Source organism: Dermacentor andersoni, chromosome 6 (genome assembly GCF_023375885.2).
Source record: "Dermacentor andersoni chromosome 6, qqDerAnde1_hic_scaffold, whole genome shotgun sequence".
In the NCBI taxonomy this organism is placed as follows: domain Eukaryota; kingdom Metazoa; phylum Arthropoda; class Arachnida; order Ixodida; family Ixodidae; genus Dermacentor; species Dermacentor andersoni.
Window position 1 is genome coordinate 17,368,227 of NC_092819.1, and position 19,723 is coordinate 17,387,949.

The 19,723-nt window shown below is 43.9% G+C and overlaps 1 protein-coding gene across 3 annotated transcripts in view; it reads right to left on the reverse strand.

The window, feature by feature from the left end:
• The window catches only part of Itpr (Inositol 1,4,5,-trisphosphate receptor), a 154,733-nt gene that overhangs the window by 76,795 nt on the left and 58,215 nt on the right, over positions 1-19,723 (reverse strand). For all 3 annotated transcript variants that reach the window (XM_055065883.1, XM_050169922.2, XM_055065882.1), the window contains 7 exons: positions 18,351-18,474; positions 16,378-16,602; positions 13,621-13,698; positions 11,986-12,126; positions 9,551-9,676; positions 7,598-7,798; positions 5,867-6,087 (listed from right to left, as the gene is read on the reverse strand). In XM_055065883.1, the coding sequence (XP_054921858.1) occupies positions 5,867-6,087; positions 7,598-7,798; positions 9,551-9,676; positions 11,986-12,126; positions 13,621-13,698; positions 16,378-16,602; positions 18,351-18,474 (1,116 nt within the window). The remainder of the gene's footprint in view (positions 1-5,866; positions 6,088-7,597; positions 7,799-9,550; positions 9,677-11,985; positions 12,127-13,620; positions 13,699-16,377; positions 16,603-18,350; positions 18,475-19,723) is intronic.

Consider the following 19,723-nt stretch of genomic DNA (forward strand, 5'->3'; position numbering starts at 1 on the left):
TCCTTTCGTAGAATCCTGCAGCAGCCAATTTGCATGCTGTCTTTCTTCTTTGCTCAGCCTGCAAGGTGAGGCGCGGGCTGAGGGCCTTTTGTGGAATCCTGCAGCAGCCGGATTGCACACTGTCTTTCTTCTTTGCTTAGCCTGCCAGGTGATTTGACTTGTCTAATTAACTGCGCTTAACTATTCGTTGACGGGTTCCCTCTCATTCATCCTTTTCTTCGGTTTCCAGGTTATAGGAGGGGGGGGGGGGGGCACTTTTAGTCGTTCACGTTGTGCAGACATCTAGTTAGGAGGTGCGGTGCTTTCAAACGTTTAATTAACACCCTTGGTGGTGTTGAGACGTAACAACATTTTACTACTGGCCTACACAGATAAGTGAGCGTAGCAATGGTATGTCTGAGCTCAGGAATTGCACAGAAATTGGTCGAACTAAAACAAAAATGCAGCTGCGAAAAAAGGAGCTCGAAAAGTCAGTCCACCCAGCCAGATGGTGCTGTCAGCCTGCAAAGTCCCTACAGCATGAAAGGGTTCATCACCCCACAAATCCATATATTTCTTCTTATGCTTATTTGGAGTAGCGTGTGAATATTCAAAACTTCAAATAATCAATTTGAATATATTATTACTCATTCAAAATAAACATTTGCCATTATAAATATTCGAATCCCCCCCAAATTGTTGTTAGTTCTTTAAGTCAGCTTCGCCACAGCGTAGCAGTGTTAAACAGCGATGCATACAGAAGTTATTATGGTGAAGCATATTTGCCCTGAAGTGAAGCATATCAGAGAAAGAAGGCGAACTGCCACGGAGCCGACATTATAAGCTGAAGTATCCACACTGCCTGGACAACACCAGCTGCCACGCATAAACCTCTGTGTCTGCTACTAATCTAGCTAAGTGCCTGAAAACACGATTTACAAGCAGCAAACTTGATGAAGTAGCAAGCCAGGCAATGTTTTTAGACCCTCATTTTAAAGTAGTTAAGTACCACCAGAATGCTTCAATGGCAATCTGGATAAAAAAACCTGGCTTTGGAAGAAGCAAAATTTCAGCACCAAGGAACCCAGACATGCCCTCAACAACAAGAGCTTCTGAAGAGGCTCCTGCCATTTCAGCACTGTTAAAAAAGACTTTGATAAATTCATCAACCAGTAGCAATATTCAATTGCTTCTGTCAACAATTTTCACTTCCAAAAGCACAGGTTGAAAGCTATGTGCATGATGACATTTTGGGACAAAAAGAAGCTTTTGGCTTGGCTTGTGAACAGATACTTGCCGATACCAGACACTAGTGTGTCCTGTGAGCAGCTCTTTTTGGTGTCTGAAGGAACTGTGACATGCAGGAGGGTGTCACTGCTCCTCGAACATGTCAAGCAGCTACCCTTCCTTCATGACTGCAGTTATGATACTGTCAAGCAAAAGTTTTGTACTAGGGAATTTTGTTGACTGGAAAGCCTATCTTTGGTGTAAGGTATTACAGTAAAATCTCGTTACTATGAACACCACATTAACAAACTTTTCAGATTTATGAATTTTTTTAGATCCCCGCCAAAATGCGTATATTTTCAATGTAAAAAAACTTTCAATACTACAAATTTCAGATTACCGAATATTTCAGAATAACATACGTAATTCAATCCTGTGATCACCAAGATGCTTTGTTATTACAAAGTTCCGTTGAAGTTTTGGTACCGAATCCCTGAGGCTTACACCTATGATCACCATCCGCAGCAGCAGCAGCCATGCACTGGGGAACCCGTTTCAATGGGTACAACCCCAGCAGCATTGGCATCAGCATGAGCATCGCGTATGGTCATGTTCGGACTCTCCTACTACGTCATAGGCCTAGCATCACCACATTGATAGTGATTGGCAGGAGGTGCAAAGTTATTGGTGCTGTGATTGTGTTGTGCGTTCGCTTTGCTGACAATGAGTTCTCCTGGCCCCCGCTAAAAAGAAGCAGCGCCAGTTTTCGCTCAAACAAAAAGTGGGCATTTTGACGCAGCTGAATGCTGGAAGAAAACAAGTAGACCTGTGCAGGGAGTGTGATATTTCCCCGTCAACAATGGCAATGATGCTCAAGGATCGGGAAAAGATCATGAAATTGCATCGAGAGTCACAGCTGGTTCCCTCAAGAAAACGCTTGTGGCTTTGCAACTACCAGAACGTCGACGATGCCGTCCTCACGTGGTTTAAGGATGCCAGACAAAACTATGTGCCCTTGTCAGGCCCGATTATTCAAGAGAAGGCGCTACAGTTCGCGGCCGCCTTGGACATCTCCGGTTTCGATGCAAGTGCCGGATGGCTTTACTGCTTCTGGCAAAGGAATGGCATTGCGTGGCAGGTTGCTTGTGGCGAAGAAAAGGCAGCAAATGCCAAGAGTGCGGTTACCTGGCGGAACGAGCGCTTTCAAGAGATCATCGAGTCTTTCTCTCCAGACGACGTTTTCAATGACGATGAAACGGTATTCTTTTATCAGTTGTTGCCTGATAAAACGATGAACTTCAAAGGTGACAGGTGCAAGGGCGGAAAGAAATCACGTCTCCGGGTATCGGTTCTGTTCTGCTGCAACTCCACGGGCACAGAAAAACTCAAGCCACTAGTTGTTGGCAAGTCTGCTAAGCCGCACTGCTTGAAAAACGTTGTCTCCTTGCCTTGCGACTAGCGAGCCAACAGAAAAGCGTGGATAATGCGAGAACTGTTCACTCAGTGGCTGCTGCAGCTCGATGACACAATGAAAAAGAAAGACAGAAAAATTCTCCTCATTGTTGACAATCGCTCGGCGTATATCGTGAATGTGCGATTGAGCAATGTGCAACTTGAATTTATACCCCCTAATTGTACTTCTTTGCTCCAACCTTTGGAACCGGGCACCATCAGATGTGTGAACGCCGAATTTTGGAAGTGTCTTGTGCAGCGCCTGATCAATATTCGACTGAAGCTGCCCACACAGGTAAACATCCGTCAAGCTGCAGAAAGGCTTACAGGGTCATGGTGGAACGTGAAGGCAAGCACGATCAGCAACTGCTGGCAAAAGGCAGGCCTTTTAAAGGCTTGACCTATGCCACAAGACTGCGAGGACAAAAGGGAGTTCAACCCAGAACTGTGGAATGAGCTTACCGAGAGGCTTACCGAGAAGCTCCAGTCCACACCGCACTGACCTTCGGTGATTACATTGACAGCGACAGCACAGCGGCTACATCCACAGAGCTGACCAACGAAGGCATCGTGAATAAAGTGCGTGAGCAAGAAGATTGCAGTAGTGACGAAGACGATGCCGATACTTGATCAACACGCGAAGAGAAAGAGACTGTTTCCAACTCGGATGTTTTAGTTTTTCTAGAAAAGACGTGATCATTCCTCGAGCGCTGTAAAGGTGTCCCCGATGACGTTCAGAGGAAGATCGAGAATGTCAAGGTGTTCGTCCTGCAGCGCTTGCTGTCTACTCACCAGAAGATTACAGACTTCTTCAAGCAATAAATTGTAGTTAAACTGTGCACAGCATTCTCGTTTATTATTTACGTGTGAGCACGCGCATCTGCTGCGAAGGCATGTAATTTCCATTGTTGTGTTACATTACTGATATGAAAATATTGGTTTTTCAGTACTACAATAATTCAAATTAACAAATTAAATTCAGCGGTCCCGTAAAGTTTGTTGTAACGAGATTCTACTGTAGGCTATAGACTATACTTCCTTTTTCTTTCTTTTTTTCTCATACCTCTGGTTGGCGAAAAAAAATTTCACTTTTGATAACCAATAGTATTTGTATCACAAAAATATTCTATTCAATTCGCACTTGGTTTTTATTATTTGCATTTGATTAAAAATTGAAAATTTGATATTCACACTCCCCTATTTATTCACACTACCCTATAATATTCACTCCCCTTGTGAACATGACACCAGCACACTTAGCTGAACTGAATTAACAACAAGAAACGTGAATTAACAAGCGTTGGCAGGTTTCTTCCTTCCTACCAAACAAACAAGGGCAAAGCCAATATAAAATTAATCATTGTGCCAAGAGAGAGGTTGAATGAATGGAAAGATGGAGGTTGACTGGATGGAGCATACCACTACTACTCCACACTGGTGGAGCTACTCCACACTGGTGCTAAGGGAAGAACATAGGAAAGTAGACAAGAGCAAGAAGAGTGATGATATATTAAAACAGTAAGCTAAGCCACCTGCTGTATGATGCCATACTTAACAGTGTCCCTGACGAATGAACAAGAAGATGTACACTATACACAGACACACGCACTATCTATACACATAACACTAAAGCTATACATATACAGTAAAACCTCGTTAAACCGTACCCACTTAAACAGTAGTTTCGTTTTAAAAGTAGTAAAGTCAAATCCCCGACTCAGCAGCCATTGAAAATAATGTGCTTCATACCCACATAAACCGTACCAGCTTATTGCGTACGTATCAGTTAACACGTAGTGTTTCCACTTTTCGTCGCACAAACACGGTGGTGTGTCTTCTCCATTGGGTAACCCGGCAGAACAACAAGCCTCAGAGATTAGAACAACGGCCTCCAAGCGCCCTGTGCATTTGCGCGTGAAGCCACATCAACATGATTTCAGCACCATGCCAAAGCCCGTTGTGGCGTTGTGTAAACAAGAACTCGCATCATGCCGAAGCTTGGATAAAAAAGACGCCGGGTGCTCAGCATAGAAGAAAAATTAGACATCATTCGTGCTACCGAACGTGCCACGAAGAAGTCGGCACTGGCACGCGACATGGGTTTACTGTTGACTACGGTGTGTGGCATTTGGAATGCGAAGAAGTTGCTCGGCAGCGTTGACCGCGAAGAGATGTCGGCTACGAAGTTCGACTTTTCGCCATCATTGCCTCTGTTGTTGCCAAAGTATCGACTAGCGACAGTGATGAGGACGACAGGGAAAGCGACAGCACGGGCGATTCATGCCTGACAGTGGCAGAAGCTGTGCGTTACGTCAGCCTCATGAATGCAATCGTCGCGACGAGAACAGCACCCCGCAATAAAAAAGGCGCCCTGCAACTTCTGCAGTGCTACTGCCCGTGTGCACGGAGAACATGCAACGCCAACGAGGAATCTGCAAGAAGAGGGGGCTGGCTGAAAAGCTGGCTCGCAGTTTCAGTTAAGTTTGAGGCCGCTGTCATCGCTGCTAGGCCGTCGTGGCATCAAACAAAAGTAACACTTTTGTCGCGTAAAGTGAATAAATACTGCATGTCTTTTTCCCCTTTTATCGCACTCTGAGTTCCATTTTTGACAGGTAAGTGGGCGATCTCACGCTATTTCGGTTAAGCAGTACTACCGTTTAGTACATACATTTTCCGAGCTCCGGCCAACTACGGTTTAACAAGGTTTCACTGTACATATATGAAAGCATGTGCTATATACACAAACCATCTACACGTATCATAGTTTCAAATAGTACAATACGTCTAAATCTATGATAGACATTGAATCAGCAAATCACAGCTGCTTATCCAGACCATGTTCACTACCAAGTCTGAAACAGCTTTTGCTATACCTAGCCCATTCCTGGCACCTTCCTAGGCTATCAGAAGAGTAAAATCAGAAAGAGACCAGAACTCTAGAGAAGAGACAGTCACTTAAAGTGTGCTTGCCGTGTGAAACATCAAAATATAGTTACTAGCATGAGCTTGCAGTGCTAACAAGATGGAAAAAAGAAAAAACTAATGCCACAATGAACCCAAACATCAGAGTATTGGCACAAAAGTTGTGAAATCAGTGTACTTCTCCATTCCTATACACATATAAAAGAACACTACAGTAAAACCTGCCTTCTTGGGTAAGTCACTAGCTGTACAATGGCAAGTGGATGAAGGAAGTTGAGTACCGTACCTGCAGATGTCATCTAGGGAGAGCAGGGAGTGGCACTTGATCTCAGTGAACACATTCTTGCCCTCGGTGCAACTGGCGAGGAGCCGGACCAAATCGATGTGGTAACGAAGTGGTCCGCCAGGGTCAAGCCGCTGCCTCTCGGAGCGCATTAACTCCACCAGCTGCTCCGAGGTACCCTTGTCGTTGTAGAGGACCAGAGCCTCCTCCCCAGCGCCCACCAACTATGCAGCCCCACACAAGAGCATACAAGTTACTCCATGCCAAGCTGCTCAGTTCCTTTTCAATGTACTGTACGATACCACTGGCTTAACAAGCAATATGCAACATGAGGAGCATAGCATTCCGGCATGCTGAACTCAACGTAAACTTCACACTAAACGTTTTTGTCTGATAACTTTTAAATCAGTTCCAAAATACACATAAAGCTGCTTGACACAAGATGATTACAGCACTATCACAAACAATTAAATTATGCAATTTTACATCCCAGAACCATAATCAAGCTATGAGAGAGACTGCAAAGGGGGAAATTAATCGTGATCACCTGGGATCACCTGCTCATGTAGCAAATTATGGTACATGAGCATTCTTGCATTCAGCCGACCTCGAAATGTTGCTGCCAAAGCCAGGAGTCAAGACCCTGACCTTTTGCTCAGCAGCAGAACACAGCAGCAGAAGTGGCCAGTGAGTCACTGCGGCAGGTAGACATGACGCACCACTATTTGAAGTGAAGGAGTGCTCTCGCAGTAACTACAGTAGACTCATTAATTCGAACTCCAAGGGGACTAGAAGTTTATTCAAATAAAACGGAGTTCGAACGAAGGAGAGCCCTTTAAATATAGTGCCCGATAAATTCTGCGGTGCAGTGTGCAAAACCAAAATCATCGCTGGGCTTGCATTGAAAAGGTGTTGTCTTTCCTCCATCAGCGTGCGACATGTGCCGGAAGAAGCCCAGGTTCCATATGAAGTCCAAGTGTGATAAGATCACGCCTAGGAAAGTGTACAAGGGTGAGCCGAGAAGGATGGTGGCTTGTGCGCCACACTCCCCCGTGCCCAATGTTACACATGACATGATCTAGCGCATACTAAGTGGAGGGCGTAGGTGAGTGCGCGGTAATGTGATCAAACGCATGCTGGGAAGGAGAGGAAGGGAGGGGGGGGAGGCATGCAATAACGTGATCAAGTGTGCACTGCTCTGCTTGCTGGTTCAGTCACGACTTCCTGCACATTTTTTCTCGTAATTTTTACAACACACGACATTCCGGTAGCTAGCAATGGATCAAACCTTTACCTTTGGCTCGGGTTTTTCCGAAAAGCAGTGCATGGGAGTGAGAGAGTTTGTCCAAAATAACCATTCCACGGTACTTCCAAGTTCGAATTTGCAGGAGTTTTTCTCTATTAAATTACACGAGACTTTGCTGGAAACAACAGAGCAGTTCGAATTTTCCTTAAATTTAAGTTAAGAGATTTCAGATTATCAGGAATTTCACTGTATTTCACATACAGTCATTGTCATACTTAGCACAAACACCCCCTCAGTGCCTTTTAGTTTCTCCTGTGAAGGGTGCTGGAGATTTCTGGTTGGGCACCTTGCATGGTGCTAGTTAATGCATTTTTCTTCCAAGACACTTGATGGTTGCTCCTTACAAGCAGCCCATGCTTTTTAAACTTAAGATATGTCTTCAAATGATGCAACAAGATCAAAATAACACAAAATCCATGCGCACAAACCTCCTGCATGACCATGTCCTGGCACTTTCGGACATACTGGCCTTCTGCTTTCACAACAGTCTGGAGGAAACGCAAGTACTCCACATGGCGCCCGTGGGTCTCGATGCAGTGAACAAAATGTTGCACCACTCGTTCCGTCACCTCGGTGCACAGCCCTACATTGTCCTTGAAGACACTGCACAGTGTCTGAGCCTCCAGCAGCTGCACACAAAAGCATGGAAGCGATTTGTAATATAAACGGCCAAACCAATGATGCGATAAACATCACAGAGCGCAGAAAACTTTACATGCCAAAGGAAACGTCAGAAAGAACCCCTAAATCTGTGTCACTCGGAGTGAAGCTTTTAAACAATCTCTGCAAAACATTCAATGAGAATGTTTGGCTATCTATTTGGCGCTGTGGATTCAACTATGGATTGAACTATTTGGCACTGTGGATTGAACGATTGAACTCGTTTGTTTTTCTTGCAGCTTTAATTTATGTAACAGTGTGTTTCAAGCGTTTGCTGCCTCCTTCATCAAGACTCCCTTGGGTCCTGAGACATCTTCAAGGTTTACACTCGGTATTACCAGGTGAAAACTGCGCTAGCTGGAATGACATTTTCAGCACTTGCAGAGAAAGGAAATTAGTCATGTATGCAGATGAGGGCATCATCTGCAAGGTGCAAGGCTTTAGGGAGCTTTAGAAATAGGGGACCCAAGTTGGAAGACACCATTGGTCAGGTGTACAAAACAATGCAAACAGAGAACAAAAGGCAAAAGGCATACAAAAGAGCTTGGGTTTTTGAGTACCAAAGCTGCTTGGGGACACTATTTCTAAAGCTACCTTTTGTCAGCCATGAACCGGATGAAGGCAGTGAAGCGACCTCAGAACTGATATCACTGTAAGAGTGCCAACTGGAGTCAAGTGAATTGTGTCGCTAAAACAGCTCATCTGTAGCAAAAGCTCTCAGTGATAAGAACTTGTCTGCTTTGGACAATCTGGAAACTGCAATATTTGGGCCGGCATTCAGCTAATAGTGTTTGCAAACCACACGGCAAGTTTTAGAGGATGAGAAAGCATCTTAATCAACAGTTTGCCTTAAAGCCACAATCTTGCCCTGGCATCTTGGTGCATAAGGCTGGCTTGATTATGGAGAAACTTGAAAGTAAAATGCATAGGGACAATGCAACAGGAAACATATGTTTGTTGCCTATGTCTAATTCTGAGTATAAGGTTTTATTCTTAGTCACTGTAGGGTCCCTTAACCCTTCGCCTCTCTTCGACACACATGTCATGCAATGGTAATAACCAGCTCATCACTCTTAAAGCAGGAACAATATCAGGGTACTACCAACACTGCCTTACAGCAATCATACTTTAATAACCTATCAACAAAGCTCAAAGACTTGTATATCATAGCCCTGTAGATTAATGAATTATCTGCTGCTTACAGCAATGAGTTGTAAGGACTGTGTGGCGGTTACGAGAAGCTGCATGACTTCATCCGAAACACTGACACTATGTTAGAAGAGCCCCCCATTGAAAGAAAATAAAGTGTGTACACAGCGTGTCCTTTCACATCCACACTCCATTATTCACTGTTCCCGTGGCCCTGCCGGCACTTGCGGCTCTTCCTGTGTTTGGGAAGCAAACAGCACTAAACATGGGACAAGGAACAAAAACTGCCATCTCTCAGCCTTTCCTCTAGCTAGACCAAACCATTGATGGAGGCAAAATGCAAAAACGCCCGTGTCCCGTGCACTGGGGGCACGTTAAGGACCCCCTGGTGATCAAAATTAATCCAATGTCCCCCACTACGGTGTGCCTCATAATCAAATCATGCTTTTGGCACATAAAAATCCCAGAATTCAAGCTAGACCAAACCCTGCACTTGCAGTCTTCATCACTGCCATGCAGTCCTTAAATATTGCCTCCTCCCTGAGAGTCCACAAAATGTCTTTTGTGCTTACCCCAGGTGTGAGAAAGAGGTCAATGTGCTTATGCAGCAGTCCCTGGTTCTGATGATTGCCCAGGCAAAAGTGCTGCAGGAAGTCATGTGCCAACCGCATCACCTCGCCCATCCGTACATCCTCTTTCTGCAGAACAAGAAATTGCCCCAACAAAGATTGATCTGTGTCCAACGCTGCATGTCTCTCAGGTAAATATTTCTCACTGTTAACTGTGTGACCTAATGTGATTCACAATATTTCATAGAGGAATATTAGTGCCATTAAAGCACAACATTGGACAGATAGGCCTCTGCCAGAATGCTTGAATGAGCAAGCCTACTTGCTCAATTTGAGAAATGAAGTAGCAAACTTGCCCCGACACCACAAGGATTGCATATGTAAACCTGTAGTATACGTATATGAGGTAATGATTCTGACCAAGGCCACAAAATCAAACTGCATGAGAACTAATGGAGGTACAGAACACATAAAAAAGAAAGCTAGTGACTGCGTAACTCACACACCAAATATGCTGCGCGGCTCAGAGGTCTCTTACATTGGTTGGTTGTCCCATTAGGCATTGAGTACTCTGATGTGTGTACGTGATTCTTTGTATTTAATCACAAATCTGCAGCTTCAATAAATCAGTTGTTTGAAGTTACTATCCATGTCACTGTCCAAGTTTTGTGGCTATGGTGTGCATTTTTTTAGTTTAAATACTATATCTTTCAGCGAATATGCTATACTCGTGGACGACTTTTTGTGGCTATGAAGGGAAAGCTATGGGTACGTGGCTGCTGCACATGTGTTACCGTGCCAAGTACTCTGGCAACATTTGACAGTGCTTTTGGTTGCTTGGAACAGACGCTGAATCGACGCAGCTTCCACGTGCAACGATTTCATGTTTCCCCAGACGCGGAAGAGAAAAGCCACAAAATAATTAAACATTTAGACTCAGTGGTGTATTCTGTGTTATTCAACTGTTGCTAATAAGGTGTTTATGTTTGCTCTTCCCCAGCTTAAACTAATGTGGATTAAAACGCGGGACTCTTTTCATAAGCGCTCTCACTTTTGCATACTTTGCCTCTGCAGCTTTTCCTTCAAAGCCACAGAAAGTTGCCCACGAGTATAGTGCATGCAAATGGCAAATTTTAAAACCAAATTGAGCACGAATATGAATCGAATACTTTTCAAGTATTAAGACAACTTCTTTCAATATGATGCTCAAGTTCTGTGAAGGTTTACTTGAAACACTGATAAATTTAAACCAACAGCATGATAAAATCAGATCGCCTATGTACTGAAATAAACTACTCTACAGCAGTGACTAAGGTGTTATTTTGTAACTGTGCAATGAACTAAGTAAAGAAACTTCACCTTTCTTTAGCACATAAACAGCACCACAGCCATTGCTACATGTTGCTCCTCATGCAGTGTGAGCCAATCACCAAGTCACCATTAAAGTGATTTTTCCAAGAAAAAGAAGGTGCATCAGAATCGAGCAATGCAAATACAGTGCACGACATTTTTCAGAGATAATAAATTTTCTGTCTCATCCTGTGAATCTGTTGGCACTGTGATGCTACCTGGACATCAAAGTGCGTCCAAATGCTTACCATTTTTTCATTCAACATCTGCAAAGCACACAATATGCTATCATCAACACACTTTCCTAATTACAGAGAGTTAATTCAAACATTTTCATTTACTTGCAACAACACTGAAATATCAATAAAAATGTTACTGTTACGAACAAAAGTGTCATCCATTTAAAAATAAACAGCAGATTTATGAGTATACCAAAAGGCTGTAATACCTAGTGGTACTGGCAATGTAAACCTTGCTGCCATCTGTAGTAGCATTTACATGGCTGCAACAAAGCCACACAGAAGACAATTTATTTATGCAACAACTCTTTCGTTGCATAACATTTCGTTGCATAACAAAATTTCACACTGATTTTACTCAATTAGCATATCAAGTAAATTGTTGTAACACAGCAAATTACACTGGTTGCCAAAAGGTGCTGAAGTCAACGTATGGCCCCAGCAAGAAAACCATTCACCAAGTTCACAAATTCCAAACTGCACAGAATGGAACAATTAAATATTGCACACAAATGGCACCACAAGTATTGCAAATGTACAAATATATGACAGCCTACAGGAATGTACCCTATGTGACCCTAAAGCTTATTGTCACTGCCATGCATGTGCAGTGAAGTACCCTGAACATTTCCTTCAAATTTCATTGCTCTAGCTCCAAGAACCTTCTTGTTTAATTTTTACCAACTTTTAGAACATATGTTTAAAGTGTATGTTTTGCAGCAGACATTCTTCACCCCATCCACAATAACAGCTTCACCGTGAAAATTTAACCAAATCTTTATGCTACTTCCTCCACAGCTAATTGGGCACCCAGCCTTCTGCAATATGTAGGCGGGACCCCTGGTATACCTTGTCGTAGGGAATTTGCAGCAACTGAAGGACCACAGCATGTGCTCCCATGTTGCGAAGCAGACGCTGCTCATGCTTGCGCTGCTTCTTGGTACCACCCGCTCCAATCTGGTAGCACAACTTGGTGAAGCGTTCCAAGATCTGGAATGCAGAAATGGCAAGAAGCCACTGTTCAGCCCATAGATGGTGTCAAAGATGTTACTTCGCTCCTGGCGTATTACTTGCTTGTGTTACTTGCTGCACACCAAGCCTTCTTTTCATTTCTCGCTAAGCTTGCCTAAGATCATTTCAGTTGTATACTTCTACCTACCCTTCATACTCATTCCAGCTCAACAGGCTCTTCATAGGTGTCTTCTTTACTTTCCTTATAGTTGAGCAGACATATAACAATCCCATTTAGAGTGAACTTTCTGCTACTACAAACAGTTTTTGTACACCCAAAATGTTTCACAAGCTGTCTACGGGAGAGCTGTCCACTTATAACGACCAGGCATCCTACTCAGTTTGGTTACAATGAAGAACAAAATAAACTATGGCATGACTGTGTCTTGATGGGCCGTGGGCTGGGGAAAGGCTGCATGGTGCCTCCACAGCGCATGCCGCATGAAAGAGCCAATCAGTGCAGCACCTCAGTTTTCTTTCTAGTTTATTTGTTTATTCTTTCTGGCTCACACATGTGCTGCCGCAAATGTGACATCATACAGGCATTCACTGCTGAACCGCCTTGTTCAAGCACCATATTCAAGCATATGTATATGCAAGGGACTTTCCTAAGACCATGTGCATCTTGGAGAGTGCTGTTATTGGGTCGACATTACTAAGACAAATACCAATTTCTACTAGTGTAGCATAGTGCACATAACTTTTGGGAATAAAGCAGCTCTTCCGCACCTTACTCTGTTCTTTATCGGTAGATTGGAAGGTAAATCGAATTATAATAATATTTTATATAGCAAACACATTTTGTGCAATGAAGATGTTCGTTATGACCAGGCTTGACTGTAGCAATTTCATCTATAGTAACTACCTTCCACAATAATGTTATTCTTATGAAAGGTGCCAGGCACAATGTGGTGTGCTTCTTATACTCTTGAAGACATCAGCAGACAAACCTTCCACTGCTCAGCACAGCAGTACCACCACTTAGCAGCCACATGTGCTTCTCATTTGAAACATGCATAGTTACACTAATTTTACGATAATAGGAGGCAAATAGCTACACAATATTCAAATTTACAAGTACAGCTGACACTGTAGAATACAGCCTTCTTTATAGTTCCTACTCACTACTGAAACTCTCACCTCAAGCAAGGCTATTTAATATATTGATGAGTACTGGAATATAGAATCAGATAAAATATCAAAGGAAACAAAAAAAAATATCATTGTCAAAGCGCATGGCTCATGATCATAGAGTGAACAAAGCAAGCACAAAGCGGTGGGTGCTTCACAGTAACCTCAACAGATGGGTACATCAGCCTGTTCTTCTACACCATGTCAAACAATTTGTACACTCCGGTAAGTATTGTAATTTTATCCACATCCATTCGATAAGTGAAAGGCAGTCATAATTACAACTCATCACTGCTGATGTGAAACACCATTATCAAGGCCTCACACACGTGTTCCACTTACTTCACGAATGATTGAGTAGTTGTCCGCTGCTGCAGGCGCACCTTCATGCTCTCCAGCCTCCTTTGCTGAAACCAGCTCCTGAAGCCACAACAACGCGATTTCATGAAATCACACATGCATGTTTAAAGAGACACTAAAGAGAAAAATGAGTTAAGCTATACCAGAAAAAAATTAAAAATTAGATTATGGGGTTTTACATGCCAAAACCACTTTCTGATTATGAGGCACGCCGCAGTGGAGGACTCCGGAAATTTCGACCACCTGGGGTTCTTTAACGTGCACCTAAATCTAAGTACACGGGTGTTTTCGCATTTCACCCCCATCGAAATGCGGCTGCCGTGGCCGGGATTCGATCCCGCGATCTCGTGCTCAGCAGCCTAACACCATAACCACTGAGCAACCACGGCGGGTGCTATACCAGAAGGTTATAGGGGTGTTAGAATAGTGAAATTTCTGATTCAAACTGAATACAGCAGACTTCTGTTAATTAAACTCTAGTTAATTCGATTTTTGGTTGATTTGATCCCGGCCCAAAATCCCAGCCGGTGCCCATGCATTTATATGGGCCCAAACTTTCATTATCTCGATCCTAAAATTGCCCTTTGCCGGATAATTCAAACTTGACCAGTCAGCACACACGTGCCTGACCTTTATAGTTACCGCAATAACGACCCATTTAGTTGCAGTGTCTGTCTCAGTGGAGCTTATGGGACAGTTTATGCATTGAGCACACATCATTTTTCATCGAAAACACCTATTTTTCAGCTCGCCCGGGAAGATTTTCTAGCAATAACCATAGCTTAAAATGTCTGCCTGATTATAGTATTTACTTAATAGTTTATTGATGAACTATTAAGTAATACCCAGCAGATGCTTTTACAGTACATGATGACACAAGATACTTCAAGGTGGCATCACTACCAGTTTTACGTTTGCATCCTTTTCTGCTTTAGAAGGACTCCATTCACAGTAAAACTGACCTTCTTGGTGTTACAGAATTGCAATTTGCCAATCGAGCTTAATGTAATACATTCAACAACTGATATTTCAGATGCCTGATTTTTAAGACATGGGTGATAATTTGGACGCCTTCACGGTACCGCCAAGTATTTCGCAGAACCAATGTATAAGAACGTCTGAAATTATGGACGATGAAACCCTTAGCCATTCGATTTTCTGGACTTTCTGTCATGACTGCAGGCCCGAAACGACATTAATCTAAGCCACCACTGCTACCATTTTGATTATCTTGCAGCCTCGAACTAGCACTCTCGCACACCAATCTGCTGGCAGCTGTAGCCACCACCGCGCCAATGCTACGCCTAGCTGCTTCGATGTTCACTACTAAGCTTCTTGCTTTTAGATACCACGTTTTTCATTGAAAAGATTTGCCACTGTAAACAATGGCGCCAACTCCGCATTTGTCATATTCGCCGATGGCTTCGAAGCGCAAAAGGCACGGCAAGAGTCAACTGTCACATAAAGACAGTTCCCAAAAGTCAGCTTGGCCGCAATACAGCGGTGCTATGCGGTGAAACATTCTAAGAGCGAAAAGGGGTCATTGTAACGGGACACAGTATGCATTCTTTAATTATACACGTGTGCACCGATACGCCTTATATGTGTACTGGCAGACCTTCAGAGCTATTCTGGTCATGCCTGTGCCGATTTGAGCCCACGGGGGCAATAAAAGGCATCCATTCAATTTTTTTGGACATTTCCACGGTGGTCCCACGAGAGTAAAAAAAAAATCTAACATTGACTGTTTTCCTCCTTAGTGCCTCATTAATAAACTTAGAGCATCAAAACTGCTGTTTTGTTTTAGTACCCTTCAAAATGCATACATCATGCCAGCTGCCACAACCACAACTGCTCCATGATCAAATGTTATTTTCAACAAAATGCAGGAAATGGCAGAAATGCTGCCTAGAAATAACATTTAATGTCAGTTTCTAGCACAGCTCTATGCACTCTCCGAACTTTACACGTACACGAACAAAAGAAAGCATTGTTGGTAGCCTTTAGGGCGTGGGGACTAAGGTGCCTTCCCCCGCCTCATTTCCCACCTCGCACATTATGATTAGCTCAATCTCCTGGAACTGCCACTGCAATGGAAACATGGCCGACACAGCTAGCACACCGGAGTTAATTTCCCATGCAAACCATGCTTCTATCCACCAATGTCGAGTCATTACACAAGCATACGTCACTGGGATGTGCCCTCATTGGATTCTCGAGTGGCAGCCCCCAGGCACCCTCTCCACCCTAGCTCTCTTCCACTGAGCGCTTCATCGCCACAGCAGGCGCTCACAGGCCCACAACAAGTTGACTACATGGGACCTTTGCTCCCGCGATTTCTCATTCTCACGCTTGGTGGACCGCTTCCCAGTTAGCCCTAGTGCAGTGGGCACACACACTCGATCAGCCTTTGCCCGTAAGCACTGTGACTGTCGCACTGTGCTGTATCTTGGGTGAATAAACCCGTGTTTGTTGGCCATCTGACTCTGGAGCCTTCTCCGCGCTGTGTTGGAGAGTCGACAAACCCTGCCGTAGCACCTTTGTGCGTTACGGAGCGGAGGAGCGCCATGCCCTTTCATGACCATCGCTCGTAGGGTGAGCCTTGTGAAAACCCATCTCCACAACTTGAGAAATGTGCATATCACAGTTAAGCATACATTAACACAAACAGCAGTGCAGACACTGTGAACATGAACCGCAATAAAAGAAAATAAAATCCAAGGCTAGGTTAAGGCTCACAGGTCGCAGTGAATCACCCTGAAGCACAAGCCTCTTGTCAAGCTCCTGGTCGTGGTCAGGGTCCTCATCACGAGCCTTGAACACCCACAGTTCAGACTTTTCTACCAGGTTACGCAGCTTGTCCAAATCGGCCTTGATCTGTTTGTAGTTGTCCACGTCACTGGCAGACACCAGTAGTTGCACCTGCTTAAATGCCTGCAGCACCTCCTGACGTTGGGTGAAGTGCTGCAACAGAAAGTCAAGGAGAAGAAAAAATGGTGGCAGTGCTGTCAGCCAGCAGTGCAACTGCTACTCTCTACACTTGGCCAATAACACCCTAGTGCTATAAGTAAATAAAATTATGCACTAAGCAGTGGCCAAGAGCATAATTCCATAAAGAATCTTGCAGACTAAGTGCAAAGCATTGCTTTTTATAAACACAGCAGCACACAGCTCTGCACCACATAATAATGGTTCAGCAGCACAACGGCACAAAAAAAAATGTCCAGTAAATAGGTGGCTTAGTGATTTCTCTGGTCATACACGTGACCTCACATCCCATTCGCGGTTGCTTAAACTGGTGCAACAACATTTGCTGTACGCATGCATGTTTGTGCATAAACAATAGTGCTTCTTTATGCAAGTCACAAAATAAAGTAAGGCGCGATATACCACAACAAAATGACGTGATATACCACAGCAGAGCAAGCATCCTTAGCGTGTGACAAAAGCCACAATTATTACCCAGTAATAAGCCACATTACCCAGTAATAAGTAAAGATCGTTACTTGCTTCCATTGGTGAGCAGCACATGAATAAGTGATTAACAATGTTAACACAGTATTAGCGCAAATATTCCATGACCCAGAAAAAGTCCTCATTTATGAATCCGCAATACCCAGTGGAGATCAAAATAATAATACAGTCATTGTTAATTAATTGTGAGGTTTTACGTGCCAAAACCACTTTTTGATTATGAGGCACGCTGTAGTGGAGGATTCCGGAAATTTGGACCACCTGGGGTTCTTTAACGTGCACCTAAATCTAAGTACACGAGTGTTTTCGCATTTCACCCCCACCGAAATGCGGCCGCCGTGGCCGGGATTCGATCCCGCAACCTCATGATTAGCAGCCCAACACCATAGCCACTGAGCAACCACGGCAGGTAGTCAAACATTGTTATAATGAATCAGGATATAATGCAATAATGAATATAACAAAGTAAATGAAATTCTCCTTGAAATCCCCATAGATATTCATACTGCGGTAGATGCAATACTGATTATAACAAGTAATAGATGCTATAACGAAGTAATTCTGGCTCTCTCTTCAACTTTTGCGACAACAAGGTTTTAGTGTATTACGATTCTGATATCAATCATTAATGCACAGTTCAACCATTGACATGGGCATAGAATGAAATATTTTAGCACACTGTGATGCACAATCCACTAAAAAGATCTGAGCCTGTGTAGACATGCATGACGGCACCACATTGCGCATTATGCTACAGGTTATGATGAACTGCATCAAGGAACCAGATATAAATGCCCTGTGCTAGCTGCACTTGCACAGAGGTCCACATGGGTACATACATGGATGATGCTATAAAAAAATGTGATTGCACTAATGAGGCTGTTCAACAGATTGGCACAATCATCCATATCCACCTCTTTCCCTTTCCTAGAGTTTATTTTCTAAAAGACATGTTCCCCCTCCTGCATATGCATGTCAGTGTTTTCACTGATTTTGGCATTCACAAAAAGCTCAGTCACCTCGTGGCTGAGCTTACCACAAGAAAAGCATGAGCTTAAGCTGTAACTGCACCAAAAAAAGAAGTCACATTATACTAACAAAAATAGGGCACCAGTAGCAGCAAAAATAACCAGGAGTTGTTTGTATTTCAAAAAGGGTTAAGATGACTAGATGACTCCTTCAGTGCAACTGCTATGGGGCAGTCAGTAATGCTGCACCATACATAAAGCCAAACATGCCTTGAAGAGCAGGTGGAGGGCCCCCGATACAAGAGGAGGGTAGTCGTGCATGGTCAGGTGCAGCAACACTCGGAGGAATGTGCGCCCACCCTCGCCATCCAAGTCAACATCACCCAAGTCTTCCCTGCATGTTGGCAAACAAGATGACAGACATTAACACAAGGAAGAGCACAGGGCAACGAAAGTGTTTCATACTAAAGAGACACTATTTATGTGTTCTACAGTGGTAGCTGTATAATGAGCACATATTGCGGGGTTTACAGTGGTGCGGGTTGTTAGATAATTGCTGAAGTGTGCTGTGTTTAAACGATTAAAGGGGAGAACAAGAGGTCAGGTGAAGAAGACAGGGCAAGGATTTCCCTGCAGAATACATTAGTCTTTATTAAGCTTTGTATTCCCCTTAGTTTTGCATCTTAGGAACACTACAACTGTAACACAGATAGCCAGGTAGGAGTCTAAAGAGCACAGTTCTTTGCACATGCAACTGATGCCCAAATATTAAAATACTGTAAGTCATGGCACGAGTCACACAATAATTGGTGTGCACATTACACTATGCACAGTACACTGTGCCAAAAACCTATCCCTGCATTTCACTATTAAATGATGTATCCTATAACCTATTTTACCGCTATAGTGTGTGTGTGTGTGTGTGTGTGTGTGTGTGTGTGTGTGTGTGTGTGTGTGTGTGTGTGTGTGTGTGTGTGCGCGCGCGCGCGTGCGTGCGTGCGTGTGTGCATGTGTGTGTGGGTGCGTGTGCGCGCGTGTGTGTATAATCTAATTCTGTAGACTTCTGTCAGTTCTACGCTGACGGGACCGAAAAAATCGATCAAATTATCTGGCGGGTCGAATTAAATGAGATGTAGAAAAAATGTCAAAACATACCAGTGATTAATTTGACAGTATTTGCCCGATTCTAACACACCCCCAAATCTAATGCGCGCCCACTTTCTATGTGTCCAAAAAAAGAAAACGTAGCGATAACATTAAAGCTCCTAATCAAAGCAGAAATCAAACGCACGCCCAGCCCTTTAGCAAGAAAAACTGGCAAAGGTTTAATATGTGTCGCACAGTGGCAGCTGGTTTCTTAAGCCCCAACCAGACGTACGCGCTGGTACACGGCCGCACGTGCAGCGCCGCGTCTGAAAGCACACGGCGTCAGGCACGGAGGCTGCATCGCATGTTGACGCGCGGCGGCGTGGAGACCTTGCACTGCTAGGTTTCTTGCGCCCGCACCGGAAGCTGCCGCTCGCGTCACCGGCCCGACGAGTCTCACGTCACGACGGTGAACCAACGTGACTTCCGGAACGATTCTTCACGCGGCGTGCACATGGCGTGCAGGCAAGCCCAGGCAAGCTGCGTGCGTTGTGATC